Source organism: Aythya ferina (assembly GCF_964211825.1).
Source record: "Aythya ferina genome assembly, chromosome: 7".
Lineage (NCBI taxonomy): Eukaryota > Metazoa > Chordata > Aves > Anseriformes > Anatidae > Aythya > Aythya ferina.
In genome coordinates, this window is record NC_140302.1 from 31,894,208 (window position 1) to 31,910,374 (window position 16,167).

General features: G+C 41.4%; 1 protein-coding gene across 4 annotated transcripts in view; it reads left to right on the plus strand.

Moving 5' to 3' along the window:
- The window catches only part of GRK5 (G protein-coupled receptor kinase 5), a 164,778-nt gene that overhangs the window by 125,156 nt on the left and 23,455 nt on the right, over positions 1–16,167 (plus strand). For 3 of the 4 annotated variants that reach the window (XM_084525618.1, XM_084525620.1, XM_084525619.1), the window contains exons 5-9: positions 4,787–4,887; positions 7,761–7,853; positions 10,856–10,919; positions 11,465–11,605; positions 12,450–12,640. In XM_084525618.1, the coding sequence (XP_084381744.1) occupies positions 4,787–4,887; positions 7,761–7,853; positions 10,856–10,919; positions 11,465–11,605; positions 12,450–12,640 (590 nt within the window). Of the gene's footprint in view, positions 1–4,786; positions 4,888–7,756; positions 7,854–10,855; positions 10,920–11,464; positions 11,606–12,449; positions 12,641–16,167 lie in introns of those variants that run through there. The other variant, XM_084525621.1, reaches the window with a different exon arrangement.

The following is a 16,167-nucleotide window of genomic DNA, read 5'->3' on the forward strand; positions in this document are numbered from 1 at the left end:
TTTGGCAGTTCTATCTCAAGGAAAAATTAGAACAAATAACACTTTTTAAGGAAAAAGTAAAATTATAAGAGGTTTCCTGAATGCCTCCCTTGGCACTGCCAGTGTTTCAGCTTGTTTTATAATGAGCCTGATGAGCTGATTTTGATCGATGAGAGGTGAGGTGTCCTCCCCACTGTCAGGGAAGTGTAAGTACCATGAGAAGTGTTGCAAGCACCATGTTAAAGGCAGAGGGAAGGTCCTAGGAGGAGGCTTACTTGTTTTCTGTCCTGTTCCGTTAAGCCTGAGGGGCTGATGGGCTGAGTGAAGTAGCCTGCAGCAAAATTTACTGAGCTGTCAAAAAGGAGAGTTTACATTTTAAAGTATCATAATACAAGGTGACACTTAAAATAACAGATAATGGGGACCTATGCAGCCTGGAAGTTTTCGTGTGAGTCTAAACTGGATTTCACCTCTTTTTGGTACCTTTAGTGAGGTGCCAAGTGCCGTGAGAGGGCTGGTTACAGGTGCAGCACGCACACAGCTGCGTCTGGCAATGCAGGACAAACCAGGCTGTGTTCCTGTTGTGGTGCCCTCTGCGCCCACCAAGAATTTGCAATTTCCAAGCCACTTCTGGAACTGGAAGAGCAACTGGGAGACTATCTTTTGTCTTTTAAATCAGAAAAAAAAAATGAATAAAATAAAATTTAGAAGTGCAGATTTTTTTCTCAGAGTATTCCCTGGCACTCAGAAGTAACCGTGTAGCCCTGTCCGGTTTTCTGGATGAACACCAATCCAATTCCTAGCTGCATTTTTTTTTCTGAAAAATTAAACAAGAGGGCATCATAAACTGAGATGTTGCTTTGCTGACAAAATAAATATAAGAAGGTTTTCAGTTTCTGACCGTATGTGAGAAGATACAGGAGAGAGGAGATTTTGGTTAAAATCTGGTGAAAGCAGTTTGGGATTTTGGCCTTTTATTAAACTGTCTGGTCAAAAAGAAAGGTAACCTGATGAGAGAAAAAAATGTTGTTGGATCAATTTAAGCACTTTTTGCAGTGCCAGAGTCTTGGGCCATGAATCTGGTTCCAGTCCCGTTAGCTTTACCCTGGTGTTACTCTGTTGACTCGGTTGGCTTCGTTTCTGATTTACATTAGTGTAAGTGAGATCAAAATCACTTTCTTTGCCTTTGGGAAATAGAATAGTCAGGGAAAATAAAAGACTGTACTTGTTAAAACTACTCGGTGGTTTGTTTTTGAATACAAGGGAATGTAACAGGTTTCTGCAGGTGTTTCTGAAGAGTTAGCAGAAAATCCTTTGTCCCAAGCTCAGATATCTTAATGGAGGTGCGTGGCTCTCGTAGCTGCCGCGGGACATTTAATACGTTCAGAAAGGTGTCTGTTCCCCTGTGAAAGCCAAGCCTGCTTTTACAGCCAGGACCCACAATGCAGTAGGAGAACAGTGCTAATAACCACAGCATCGGGGCTGCAGAAACCTTTTGTACCTCCCCTGGGAAGAAGCAACTTTTTCTTCCTTAAGTGGTCAAAGTGTTACCTTTGGATGATTTCGCTCTTGGGATCCAAATGCTTGCTTGAGCTCATAACCTGTGCTTCCTAATTGTTCTCCAGGTGAGCGAAAGTAGGTTGGTGGGCTGGGTTTGGGTTTGCAATTGTTTCTGGTTTTGTTTTAACATCTGCAGGCTGTAGGTATGCACAGTACTCAAAACAGGGAAAGGATTATTTGATGGGGGCAGTGGGAACAGTGAGGTCTGAGGGAAAACCTCAGGAAGGGTTGTACAAAGACTCCCTAGGACTCCGGGCAGGGCTGGACAGGTTTGGGTATGCTCACCCCATATGCATGGGGAATCTGCCCCCACTCTGCTCTGAACAAAAAGGGCTGCGTAATGACAGTCCCTGTCCTGCTGCACCTACAGAGTCCTTGGAAATGATTAGCCTGAGAAAAAGGAGTTTTCTCTTACAGAAAATGAAGTGGTCTAGTGAAGTGTTTGCTCTGCACTGGAAGGCTCTAGTCCATGTACAGAATGTCAGCGTATTTGTGTGTCTTTACTTACTTTGATATTGTTAGCTTGCTCCTGATATGTTCAGAGGAAACAAAGATTCAAAGGTCAGCAATGAGTGGTTTTGAAAAACCAAGTGGTGACTGTATCTCCCACAAATGTGGAGAAAGTTCATGCCATTTTTAAGTACTTCCCACATTGTCTTACAGTTTGTTTCATTCATTCTTCTCCCCTTTCTCTATAAGAATTTTGTTTTCTCCTTTATGAAAACAATTTAGCTGATGTTTAGAATATTTTTTTTCAAATGCACATTGATCTCAGACAGAATTTGATGGAATTATTGCTGTAACATTGGCAGCAGAGAGGACACAGAGATATGGGAAAGGGGAAGAGGCACACTGAACGTCCAAACCTGTCCATAGTGAGGACCTTTTATTTGTAATTTGGGACTTGAGTAAAAACGGATTTTTTTTCAAAGCTCTGGAGTCTTTAGGGGATGGTAACATAAGTAAGCTACTGTGTGGTGAATTTGTGTGTGGATCTGCTGCCCATTAGTAATACTTATGTGCAGTCTACAACACTAACACCAAGCAGCTTACCTCCTCCCAGTTAAGCCAATGGGAAATGAAGTTGCTTGGCACCTGGAAGAATCAAGTCACTTGGCCTAAATGTCTAATTATTTTAGTTTAGGGGGTTAATAGTTAGTTTTGGTTCCCAATTTTGGCCTAAAAATCTAGAAGAAATCCTAGATTTTACTGGTAGCAACTACATTTAGAGGCCCTAATATCATTTTTTCTGAAGTATAGCCCCTTTCAGGTCAGAAAAAGACACTGCTGATTCACATAAGTATGAAGACTACAGAGTTCAGCATTTTTTCTCTACCCTATGAATCAGAAAGATGTTCAAAATAACTGTGTCAGAGCAGTAGACTCACGCAGCCATGTGCAAACTTTGGGTTGCAGAGGAGCTTGTATAGCACACCCCATTGACTATGCGACGTACAAACTAGGAGTATTCATTCATATGGTTTCTTGCAAAATTAACTGAAATGCTGCTAGTTGTTAGGCTTTGGTTCCTTTTTTCTTTTTCTTTTTTTTTTTTTTCCCCCCTGTAGTTTCAATCCAGCAGCTGTAGGACTGGAGAAAAGGACTTTGGGGTTTCATCCCTCCTTCCTGTGCTTCACTCTTCTTGCTTCTCCTTACTCTCTTGTCCTAAAACTGAGATGTGCCCCACGGTTCTCAGCCCCATAATAGGCTCATCTGCCTATCAAGAAACTGTGAGACTTCTTAATTATTAGCGATATGCTCTGCCTGTGATTAACAGTGGATATATCTGAGGAAATGGAGAAATATATGGTGGAAATGAGGAAATTTTTCAGCAAGGTCAAAGATATCCAGCATGCTCTGCAGATTGTCTTTCAAGGTTAAATAGTGAGACTGCCTTATGCAGCGTGCACAGACAGTTCTGTAAACCATGGGTCCTATTAAAAAACATTCAAGTGGAACAAACTTACTTTTTCTTGTCACAACAGGCTCGTATTCACATTTCAGCACTGGGAAGAAAATGATAAAAGATTTAATTCAGCTTTCACCATGCTGGAGATTTTCTCCGGTTCCACCTCTGCCCCTTCCTCTGTCCTCATTCCCAGTGTTTTTGAACTCTGCCTGCAATGCGTTGCAGTGCCTGCCAAGATATCTCTAACTAAGAGTGAGTTAATGAGAACATCTGGCCAGGAATGACTGATGATGCTCTGTGACCCACCCACTCAGCACATCTGGTGGTCACGGCCATGGATGGGGAACCTTACCAAGTGCTGTGTCTTCTGCAAGGAAAGATGTTTTTTGTTGTCGTCTATGGTTGGGCATACTGAAAATGCCGAAAATCTTTTGGTTATAGGAAGGGGCTTTCGTGTGAATGGGAGAAATGTCTTTAAATAAGTGTGTACACACACACACAGGCACTCACACATGCATGCATATACACTTCTTTATGTAATTACAGTGTACTTTTAATGCGTGAGAATGTGGGCTGCCTAAAAACTGTCTTTATAGATAATTAGTCCCAAAGGTCCTGAACTGGTTAACCATGGAGGCATGCTGCAAAAGACCTCTCTTTGGTAAGGGCTTTTTGAGGGGGCTGAATGTACAGTCTCTCTGAAGGGAGGAGAGGATGAAAAGAGTTTATGTGCTTGGTTGGCAAAGCTTCTTTTTGAAATGATTATTTTAAACCTGTCCTTCTAATGATGAATTAAAGTGTCCGGACACTTTTGCAAGCATCTTTTTATGTTATTTATATATAAATCAATAAATACAAATGCTCCACTCTTGTTTTCCTTTGAAATCTTGATAGTTTAGAAAAAAAAAGAAAGATGGAAGACGGATTTTTCAGACAGCAGAATGAATCATCAATGAAGTGAAAACACTGAGCAAATTCTCTTTTGTTTAAGAGAATGGTCTGTACACAGTTCAGGCCAGCACATTTTTCATGGGATGCGAGGGAGCAGTTCAAAGAATTGGCAAGGAGTGGGTCCTGCATATTCATGAGGTTGGGCAAGGAGGTGAAGGTACAGGAGGAGGCAGAAAAGCAATATGAGGATAGAGTGGAATGTGGAGTGAGTTACCACGGTATCCTATTTTACTGCTGTTTGACGTAAAGCTCCTTTGCTTTTACACAACCGCTGGAATTGAATTGAAGCAGCTCAGGGAATAAATAATGAATGTGTCCTTTACGTGCTAACAGAGGAGAATCTGCACCTCGTCACAGAGATAATGTGCCCCTCTGTTCTCCCCCCAGTCTCCAGCCTTCGTTCCAGAAGTCAGTCAAGATCTTATCCAACAGACAGAGGAGAAACTCGAAAACAGCCCCTGCAAAGAGCTATTCTCTCACTGTACAAAGTAAGTATAACTTGATATCCAAAGACCACACGGCTGCAGTCAGCAGCTTGTAAAGACAGTGACAGGTAAAAAGAGAAATTGCAATTTGAATCTGAGGCATGTCTCTTCAGTTTACGTTCATAATCCTGGAGGCATAACTGACAAGGAGTGAAGTCATTTCATCTGAACGAAATATAATAAATATTTCCATGCCATTATATACACTACACACAGGCACTTAGTGTTTCAGGTATTTGACAGAGTGTTCTAGCCAAGTAAACCAGCCATGGATTTCATGCCGTGTGAAAAGAGCTACAATGCTAATGTATCCAAAGAAAACATCTCTGTTTCAAAATGAATAAAAATTAAGTGGCTATACAGTCCATTTAGACAGAGGAATGTGCAAACTTGCTCTGCATGGCTTTTCCAGAAAATCTTCAGCAGGAGAATGGAGCTTTTTTAATGCTTTACTGTCTGTCTGTGGAGTTCAAACGTACGTGCATTATTTCATCCTTTGTCTGGGAAAAGGCTTATCAGGTTTTGTAGCAGCGAGGCGATTTGTACTATTATGTTCTAAAGCTCCAGGTATGCGATCTGCATTTGCAAGTACTGACCCGAGTATGTTCACGCCAGTAGATCATAAACCAACAAAAATATGAAAAGGAGGGATCATCACAAGCTGGCCCATGTGGTTTCTGGCTGAGCACAGTTTGTTTTCCCTGGGTGATGTAATGGGGATTTGTAAAATTCGCTCCGCTGTCATTCATTGTTTTGACTCATTTCATTGACCTTTTCTGTTTTCAGTTATTCTTTGCGTTGGTAGGAGATGTGGGTTATTTCTGGCCTTCTCTTATAACATAGCTAGTTTACTTGCATTGGCCCGGTGTCATGTTGAGATGCTAGTATAACTTGCACCAGTTGTGTGTGCCAGTCACAATGACAAAGGCAGAGCTGTGCTTGACATAAAAAACCCTGATGTCTGTTTCCATTTCTGAAATCGATTTGAAAGCTGACAGTTTACTGTAAAATGCACTTTGTTGTTGCCAAGGAGGGGAACTAAAAAGCAAACAAGTGGTGAAAGGCAGCTATTGTTCTTTAAAGTACGTGAAGCTTTTAATTAACTGAAAGAAATAGGCTAGCGTTGGACACCACTTAATTCAGGCTCTTGTTCACAGACAGCCATTCCTTCTTCTCAACTGAAACAGATAAATTAGCCAGTTTTGAGACCTTGTTCATAAATATGCTGATGATCGTTTTAGGTGGACTGAAACGGAGTCAAAGAGAAGTTTTAAAGACTTGCTGTTGGTACTTACTAAATGTACTGAATAATGTTAATTTTGGAAGTGTTCACAGCCGGACCAAAAAAGGGAGCATGCACATAAATTTGAAACTTTCTATCCTGTCGGAGCAGGAGCAGGGATGAGTTTCAGACAAGTCCTTCTAGTTAAGATCAGTCTGCAGAAGAAATGTATGTATAACTGTATCTGCTGCTTTGACCTTTAATATTTTGACTGCCTTCCCCTGCCTCCCTCCAATTTCCCCTATAATTTTCAGTTTGATTTTGGATATTTGGCAAAACTCATTAAGGCAGACTTTTTCTTTAAAAAGAAAAAAAAAAATATATATGTTCACTTAGGGGAAATATTTCATCTCCTTAAAACAAATACTGTATGATCTGTGTCCAATCAGAAGTTGGACACAGCCAATGAAAACAGCAGCAATTTGTCTTTTGAATATGGAATATTTGCAATTACCTGCCTGTTCCTAATGTATGGTGCAAGAATCATTATTAAAAAATAAATAAATAAATCCAAAAACGTAGGAATAGTCATTCATGAATGGAGAGGAACTGAACTGAGAAGATTCATTATTCTTCCTGAATGTTTGCTCATGTCTAGAACCACCCCAGGATGAGCCTCAGTTTATCTGTTCCCAAACCAGAGTCATTTTTCAGAGTATTTCCTCCTACAGCAAAATCTAGAAAAGTGTCTATTTACTCTTAGATATAGACACTCCAGCCAGCAGAGCCCCAGTAAGCAAGGTAGGACCCCAAACCAGCAGGTCAATAGTCCCCTGTTAAGCAGCATGACCACTTCCATCTCAGGCAGCTCTCAGTTCAGCCTCTGTTTTCTTCTCTCTGAACCCTTGGCCCTCCTCAGGGGATGTCTATTATTCTCTGGCTGCTTGTTGCCTGTCACAAGCAACATACTTATCTGTCACAGTTACATACTGGCCTTTCATAAAGATGTTGCAGCTACTCTGCGAGTCCCAAAATTCTTCTCTTGATCCAGGAACAAATCCAGATCACTATTCAGACTCTTTTTCTTCTGTTTTACTCTACAAGGCACATTGCTGTTAGGAAAAGCCCTTGGACTTTAATCAGTTATTAATCCTTCTGTATAGCAGGAATTCAGACTGATTTTTTTTTTTTTTTTTCTCAAAATAACATCTGATGGTCTGTCTTGGACAGATACGGGCTTCAGGCAGAAATTTTCAGTCCAGATGTAAACATCCCCCAAAGTTTAGGAGCTCAGTTCCTGCAGGTGTTGTGTCAAGCCAGACTTAATTTATTAAGAGAAGCAAAGATACTTGTCTAGTGTTTAACAGCCTTTGTAAAAGTTCATTTAAGCCAATGGAAGACTTCTTGTTAATTTTCAGCAAGCATTGTCAGTGCATATTTCTATTTAGCTTTTGTAACTCCTTCTCTTATGAAACACATTAAACATATCACTTTGTTCCTAGGCTGAAACCATGAGTAAAATAAAATAGGAGTTAAGTAGGAGTCAAATGACCCTACCGTTCAAGAAGTCTGTATTTTCTCGTCTTGTTTTGTTTCTCTTTTGCTCCAAGATCAGGATTATAAAATGCTTATATATCCTTTTCATCTGAGATAGATCTGTCCTTGACCACCTCAGTGGGGAACCATTCCAAGAATACCTAAACAGCATGTACTTCGACAGGTTTCTGCAGTGGAAGTGGTTGGAAAGGTAAGTCACAATATTTTATTTATTTATTTATTTATAATAGAAATGAATACAAAAGGTTTATTTCACTTTCCATGCAAAGCTCATAGAATACTGCCAAAATCTGACAGCTGAGATGGTGCACGTACAGTCCCTTTGTCTTGAAGGCAAAATCAGTTTTGTCCTTTCTTCAGCATCATTAGTACCTCCTCCCAGTGCTTGCCATTTATGGCCTTCTCGATGCAGCAATTCCCTCCCTCTTTATGCTGTTCTCCTTCAAAAGATCCATCAAGACTCACTCCCTGTCTCCCTGAGCTGTACTCCAAGGAAGCTCACCCAGAAATGCTCTCCAGCCACTGCCTTCCGTCTCAAGGACACCGCTGTCCTGGAAGTGGCAGGCTCCAGCAAGCAGCTTGGGCAGCTTCTTTGCCCAGTACGCTTGTGCATGCCTGGTGAATAGGACAAGACGTACAGCCCATAAAAAGTAGGAATCCAAGTCTCCTCTGTGATCTGGGAAACCTCTGCGGCCAATTTCATTGTAGGCCCTGTCACAATGAGCTATTCGTGGCACAGCAGGAGGACACATTGCGCTTGTTTATGACCTAGCCTTGTGCATCTATAGCGCGAAATGTACGATACACATCCAGTCTCTGGCTTTTGCATTCACAAACACTGCCCAAGCAAGAGTGAAACAGATGCTGCTTGGTAGGGAAGTAAATAATAAAAGAGAAATCCATCCCAAAACACTAGGGAGCCTGTTTTGGCTTCTAAAGCTTGAATGTTCTGCTGTTTAATGGTATTAGGTACGATTAAAATACATTCAGATTTTTTGTTGTCTTTCTATTTAGCTACGCTCCGAATATGGTGACTTTTTGTCTAGACCAGTTATCACAATTATTAAAACACCATAAAGAGACAAAAATGCAGCATATAGGTCCCACATGGTATTTGTTGGCTAGACACTGAAGAGCACATTTAATGAGCAAGCTGCCTTAGTGGGTATTAATTTGCAGGGAATGGGACCTTTGCCCCCTCCTTGCTGGTGAGTGCCGTAGCAGATGACCACTGCTGGGTGACAGCGACCTTGAGTCAAGAGAAGCCCCAGTTGCCACAAATGGAATTAATTACGGCAGATGAGCTGGGACCAGATCCTCGAGTGGTGGATATGAGCATAAGGGCTCCGAGATCAAAGGAGCTGTGCCAGTTACTCTCCCTGGAAAGCTACACAGCTGCCACACAGGGGGAAGGGAGGTGGTGGACAGAGGGGAGAGCTGCTTCATGCCAAGACATGCTCCACATGCCACCTCCTCTGAATCCAGCATTTACTCTTCCATTTCAATTGAAAAACATCAGATGATTCATCTCTAGCCAGGCTATTTCCCAGCTATTTTCACATTCAGGATAAGGAATTTTCTCAAATGCTTTGAGGATTTTATTTTTTTCCATTCCCCCAACAAATGTGACAAGCTATTGGCTGCGCCTATCTGGCTTAAGGAGAACTGTTTTTAGGATTAGCAAAGAGCTGTTAGTAGCGTGGAGTGATCAACAGCTCCTTCTGGCAGCCTGCTGGCTCCAGTGAAGAGTCAAACAGTCAATTTACTCCAGGGACATTGCTGAGCACGTAGTTATCTCTGCTAATTGTTGCTTTTAACCCTAACAGAATTTGCAGTATCGTCTTAGAAGCCTGAAAACAGCATTTTTCCTCTTTCCGTTTTGGCTATTTGCAGAGTTTTCTCCCTCTACTTTTAAAAACAATGATGAGCATAAATGAAAAGATTCACTTTAACGTTTATTCCTTATTGTCATCAACCTCATCATCGCCGCTGCTGGAACAGCCGTGTTTTTGTGCTCCCTCTGCCGGCTGGCTGCCCGCCAGAGGAAAACAAAGCTCCGACGAGGTTCTGATGAACGTTCATATCGACTGCTAATGCAATTTTAAAACTTTAGTGATAGACTGGTGGACACAAAATCAGATATCTCAGAGCCCTGAGTTCTTTCTCTGTCACACTGTAAAACTTTGATGATAGCAAAAGCTGTAGAAGCTAGATTTAGGGCTGGAGCCCTTTTGGTAGAGCAGATTTTTGTGGGAATTTCATTAGATCTTGTACCCCTGCGGAGCACTCTGCTGTCAGAAAGACTTATTTAACCCCTAATTTGGCCTTTAAATTGCTACAGAAAATTCACACAGGTTAACTCACCAGAGGGGAAAAAATATATATATAAAATAAAAATAAAAAAATAAAAGACCCTCTGCTTAATTTGCTCAAAAAACTGAGCCAGAAGGCTTTCTTGTCAGGTGAGTGGTTGCAGATAATCTGTTTCATATGCCTGAAAGGAAAGAGATGCTCTTCCTCCTTTCTTGCCCAGCGGTGCTGTCCCGAGAGGCAGGTAATTCAGGTCGGGTTGGAAGGGCTCCGAGCCCTGCTTCCTGCTCCTACCCTTCTGTGAATGGGATCCGAGCTCTCCTCTCCAGTTCCCGGGATTGTTTTTTGCTTGTTTCATATTGATTTCCTGTTTTGCTTAAGGTCAAGAAAACAGAAGTATTTTCATAGTGGTTGAATCTTGGATCTCTTTTTCTCAGCTTGAAGACCAAAATAATTAGATGTTAGCCCAGCACGACCCTTAAAAAATTCCTTTGCATCACAAGATGAGCTGTGGAATTAAAATGCTGTTGCAAGCTCTCAGGCCTCGTCTCTGCTTGACAAAGGCCAAAACTGTGTAACGGAGATTCAGTACCCTCCTCAGTCCTAAGATGCTAGCAGAAATTATCCTGATGACTCACTAATGTGTTGTATTTTATTACAGCTTAATATGTTGGAATTGAAAAGTTCAGGCCATACATAGTATTGAAGTAATGTAATTACATAATTATATATTATATTATATAATATAATTACCTTGAAATAATGTGATTATATAATATTTATCTATTTTGCTTTTCAAAAGTATGCCCTGAAATAAATAAATCACAGAGAGTGCATTAAATGTAGTGTGTCGTTTTTTTTTCTCTCTTCCTTTTCTTCCAGGCAACCAGTAACGAAAAACACGTTTAGGCAGTACAGGGTGCTAGGGAAAGGCGGCTTTGGGGAGGTGAGTGATTCTGAAAGTTTCTGTTAAGACTCTTTCTTGCTTCTCAGGCACTGCAGGTTACAGTATCTTGATGAGACAGAGGCTGATTTTCATTAATTGCTGACGGTTTTACTTAACCTCTCTTGACACTGCAATCTCAAAAGAACACTTTCGAAAATTATTTTGTGTTTGACTGTTGCAGTCACAGTGGAATTAGGGTCACACCCTACTTGTATTTTACTAATGGCTTGAGGTCACTGCCTGGGCAGCAGAGTCCGAGGAGGCAGAGGCAGGCCTTTGCGGAGCAGATTACCATCTACACAGACAAAAGGAGGTGGGATAGGAAGCAGGCGGAGGAAAGTGGAATAATTAAACCAATATTACACAGCAGGTTTGGAAACTGTAGACGGTTCCCCAGATGCCCCCGCCTAAGCCTTATTCGCTCCACCACTGTCTCTAGCCTTAAAAGGACTAAATCAGATCAGACCAGATTGTGAAGAGCAAAGTGCAACCCAGAAAAAGTGTTTTCTTTGACTTACCCAGCAATTGTTCTCTTTAATTCTCAGGTCTGCGCTTGCCAAGTCCGAGCAACAGGGAAGATGTACGCCTGCAAAAGATTAGAGAAGAAGAGAATAAAAAAGAGGAAAGGCGAATCCATGGCACTAAATGAAAAGCAGATTTTAGAAAAAGTCAATAGTCAGTTTGTAGTGAGTATTGAACTCTCTAGAGCTTAGTTCTGTGCTCACCTGCTGGGCACCCTCTCCTGTTGTATCTGATCCAACTCCTGTTACAGAAAAGGTGCAGTTTTCTGTAGGGAGCCAATCCTTCCACATTTCACCTTAGTCCTGCTCCATGCGCGTTTGCAGAGTCTCGCTTTTATCTGTGGTCTGTGAGGAATGCACCAAGCAAGGTGCCTGTTTCTACCATGTGAGCTTGATGCTCTTTACAGCCTTGACTTGCATCAGGGCTTGCATCAGGCTGAGCTATTTTTATCCTGCGTGATTACCTGAATCCCCAGAGCCTGGGAGAGAGGAGCTTGGAGCAGACTGAAGGAGATTCAGCCCAAATAGATCAGAAGAGACTGGCTGGTAGAAGCATCTAGCCAGTGACGTGGAACTGGTCTGCCCGACTTGGGATTTTCCTGAGTTCTGCCAGCTCTTGTGGGCTATCTGGGAACCCACTGAGATGGTGTTTTTTTGACAGCTGTCCAACAAAACAGAGCAGCTGGAGTTGGATCTCCCCTTGTCTGTTAAGATTTCTGTTGCCTGGAAGCATCTGAGAATTAAACTTGGGGATTCTGATGATGAGTAGTCTGGGTTCAACAAATCAATCTATAAAATCCTAATATCTAACATAACAACATAACCTAATTCTAACATAACAACATTTTTCTATACTTGTAAAATGCCTGTTTGCTATTGTGATAAGGCCCTTGTCAAATTCAATGTTTTTTTTTCCTCTTTATCTAGTGAAAATTGCTAATGAAAAGTGAGTGATTTCTCCTTAGTAGATAACTGAACTGTCAAAACCATGTTACAAATGTTTTCCTAGGTCAATTTAGCCTACGCCTATGAAACAAAGGATGCACTGTGTTTAGTTCTGACCATAATGAATGGAGGTGACCTGAAGTTTCACATCTACAACATGGGAAACCCAGGCTTTGAAGAGGAAAGAGCTTTGTTTTATGCAGCAGAGATTCTTTGTGGTTTAGAAGACCTTCACAGAGAAAACACAGTATATAGGTAAGTATTCTTGAGAGTCTTAAGACAACTTTCTCTGGTAGAACAGAATTGTCTGCATCCCCCCTACTTATAGTGGTACAATACAGTTTAGGTGTCTCAGTGTCTTTGATGAAATTTTGCAGACCCATGTGCAAATACAGTATGATTCAGTAGTAGTGGAAGGAAGCAGTTGCTTCAGTAAAAACATCATGTTTAAATTACACAGAACTAACACAAAATTCCCCCAAATCCTACCTCAGCATGCACTGAATGACCTGAGAGAATTATGAAAGTTCTTTAAAGAGATATAATTAAGGAATCAAGTTTCTAGTTGGTATGAAATGGAGATCATTCTATTCAAGCCTCTGTTTTAATTAGATTGTGTTGCATTAGGGGCTATGACACATCAGGCATGGGGAAAAAAAAACACTTCTCCTGCCCCGTAGGGAGCAGAATATATAGATGATGAAGGGAAAGCTGTGGCCCATGAGCCATGGTAGTGTGCTGTAATTGGTTTCATTCTCTTCTCATGTACTTTGTGCTGGTTTCATTCTCCTCTCATGCAGTTTGTGCTAGGGCAGGTGGAACCACTCTGAAGTCCGGGCACTTTGGACAAATGGTGCCTCTTTGCTTCCAGCTGAGGGCCAAGTGGGTTTGGAAAGCAAATGAGGCAGTCTTTAGGTCTCCATTACTGCTGCGGAGCTGGGACGCTGGCTGGCAGTGTCCTGCAGGCAGCCACGGACTTCCCTCTCTTCCAGCAGAGTAATTAACACAGGAGGGTTTGAGACAAAGGGCACAGATTAATGCTCTAGGACATGGAAATTCTAGTTTTGATTAGCTAAATGAGCCAAGTTCTTGGTTTCCAGGCTGGCTTATGGTTATACACAAGCACTCTGTCAGGACATCTTAGGGTTTACTGGCTGGATATGAAGGGTGGCTCTAGAGAGAGCTCTCATGGCTCCACGGGGATTTATTTATTTTTCTTTAATCAACAACCAATATAGTTATAAACAACATTTAATGCTTGTCTTCATGATCCTAGCTTGTGAAATCATTATTGCTAGCATTCACAGCAGAAGAGGTCCTGTAAATTGATGGAAGAACATCCAAGGACAATGATTAATAGACAATAATATGGTGGTTTGTTGTGCTTTTTTTTTTTTTTTTTTTTTTTTTTAACTAAGCTACACTTTAAATCATTGACATGCCCATGTATAATAAGCATTGTGTATATGCCTGTATATAGATAAATTATGATATTGTTCCTTGGAGGAGTTCTCTAACAAATTGCTACTTGGTTGCTTTGCTGTGACTCAGATCTTGCTAGCTCGTACAAGGAGGGCAGACATAGATAATATGCTGATTTATTTGGCACTGGCCCAGAAGTAGAATTTTTCAAGGAACAAAATGGAATTAAATGTTTAATGTCAACTGAAAAATCAGATCTTGAGTGACATATCTGGCTTCATATTCAGAAAACTTTTAGGAGGTATTATGTTGTTTCTTTAAAAAAAATAAATCGTAAGCATACCTTATTGATGAAAATGAAAAATACATTCATAATGTGACTGGTAAAATGCCATACCAATGCCACGCTCTAATAAAACAAATTAGATCTGGCCATCTAAAATAGTATGGGGCTCTAAGAGAAATGGCATCCTACCTTCTTAAGAGCTTGTTTCATGCTACTCTTAAAAGAGTTGCTAGTTTGCACTTCAGATGGCACATTCATTTTGGTGATGAATGATATTATATCCCAGTAGGTGACATTTTCTAGCAGTATTTCAGGAGCAGTTGCAGAGACCCCTAATTTGTAATACTGCAAAGTGTTTTGGGACCCACGAAAAGTGCTATATAGGTCAATAAAATATAGCAACTAAATGCTACAGCTTTCTCAAGGTGAATAATTCATAGCAAAACACTTATTCCTCAGACTTAATTTCATTTTCTGTGAACAAAACGCTTCTGAGTAAATCAGAGCATTCCAAAATACCTCCCCATCTCATGCACCAGTGATGCACACTGTGTATGTGACCCGAAAAAAACAACCGGGCCAGACTTCAGATTCAGCATCAGATAAAAAGTCAGAATTGCCTTGTCAAACGAGGAGCTTCCATTATATTTCTCAACTGTATCATGTTAGTAAAGGTCAATGGGTTGATTGTTCATGGAAAGCAAACAAGAAAACCTTCTGCTTCTCCTCGAATTTGTATGTATATATATAATAGCGGTAGAGCAATATATCTATATTATAGCAGTGCCTGCAAGCTCCAATCTGCATCGAGATCACAATGTCCTAGGCATTACAGTACACAGCAAAGCCTTGTCCACCATGATTAATTGTATTGTTTATGCTGTCCTGTAGAGCAGAACAATGCACTATAGCCTTTCCAGCATGGGCGCCGTGCCAGCAGTTTATGTTTCAGTATGTTTTAGGCAAGGCCAGTTTACATTTCAGAAGCTGTACCATTGGGAAGCATATTTACACATAACCAGGTCCACAGAAGGCTCTTAATTCTTCTAGACATTTCAGCACAGAAATCACAGTCCTTCCTGACACTTCCAAGTGTTAGCCATGCAAAGGGAGCCGGCCTTGATCCTGAGGAACCGGAGATCTGAAAACAGAAATGACAAGTGATGGCTGAGGGGGAAGGCAAGTCTGCCTTAATTGCCCTAAATCACAGAGGACTGTAAGGACTGAACTGTTCTGAGTCTTCATGGAGTTTCTCATTTTCTCATTCAAAGAAAATATCTTTTCTCTGCTAGCATGTGGAATCCTTATCATTTAGCCATAGCCATAGCTTTAGGTGGGACTAATAAGTGCTGGAGTGGAGGATGAAGTAACTAATGAAGTCTAAGTTCTTCAAGGAAATAGTTCTTAAGGGATTTGTATTAAGTCTTATAAAATAAGTAGGGAACGCCCTTCACATATTTCGATATTGTTTACTTGGAAAATAAGCTTGGTATCATTGGGCACCCAGTGACATTTATCTGGAGAGATTCAGAGTGTCCGAAACAAGAGAGAAGGGAAGATTGTTCACAGCATTCTGTGTTCTTGCTTGAAAAATATAAATAGAAATGAGACAGGTTTTGAAGTGTCACTTTCATCAACGTTGAAACTGCCACGTATCTGTTCGGAGGAAAACTCATGGCACTGAAGTGATGCAGGAGGCCTCCTGCCCAGCCGCTGTGCAGCATGCGGCTCCTGTTGGGAGGGTTCCTCTTGCACACCCGCCTCTCTTTGCTCTTTGAAAAGAAATGTGTCTTGCTGGGAAGCTAACGGAATCAAGCTGGTTTGCAAATGCAAGGAGGCCTTGAAAAAAGGCGAGACCGAGCACTGCTTGGATTTGGACCAGGCAAAATGCTGGGTTTCCGCAGGAATCCGTCAGATAAAATCAGGGCAGAAAGCTGTGAATCGAAGCAGTGCACTTCTCCCTGCCTTACCCAACCACATTGGTGCCTGATCCAGGCTCCCCCAGCTCCCAGCTGGCTTCTCTCTGCCCCCTGCCCATGCAGAGGCTGCTCCTTGCCCCTGCGATGTCTGCGTA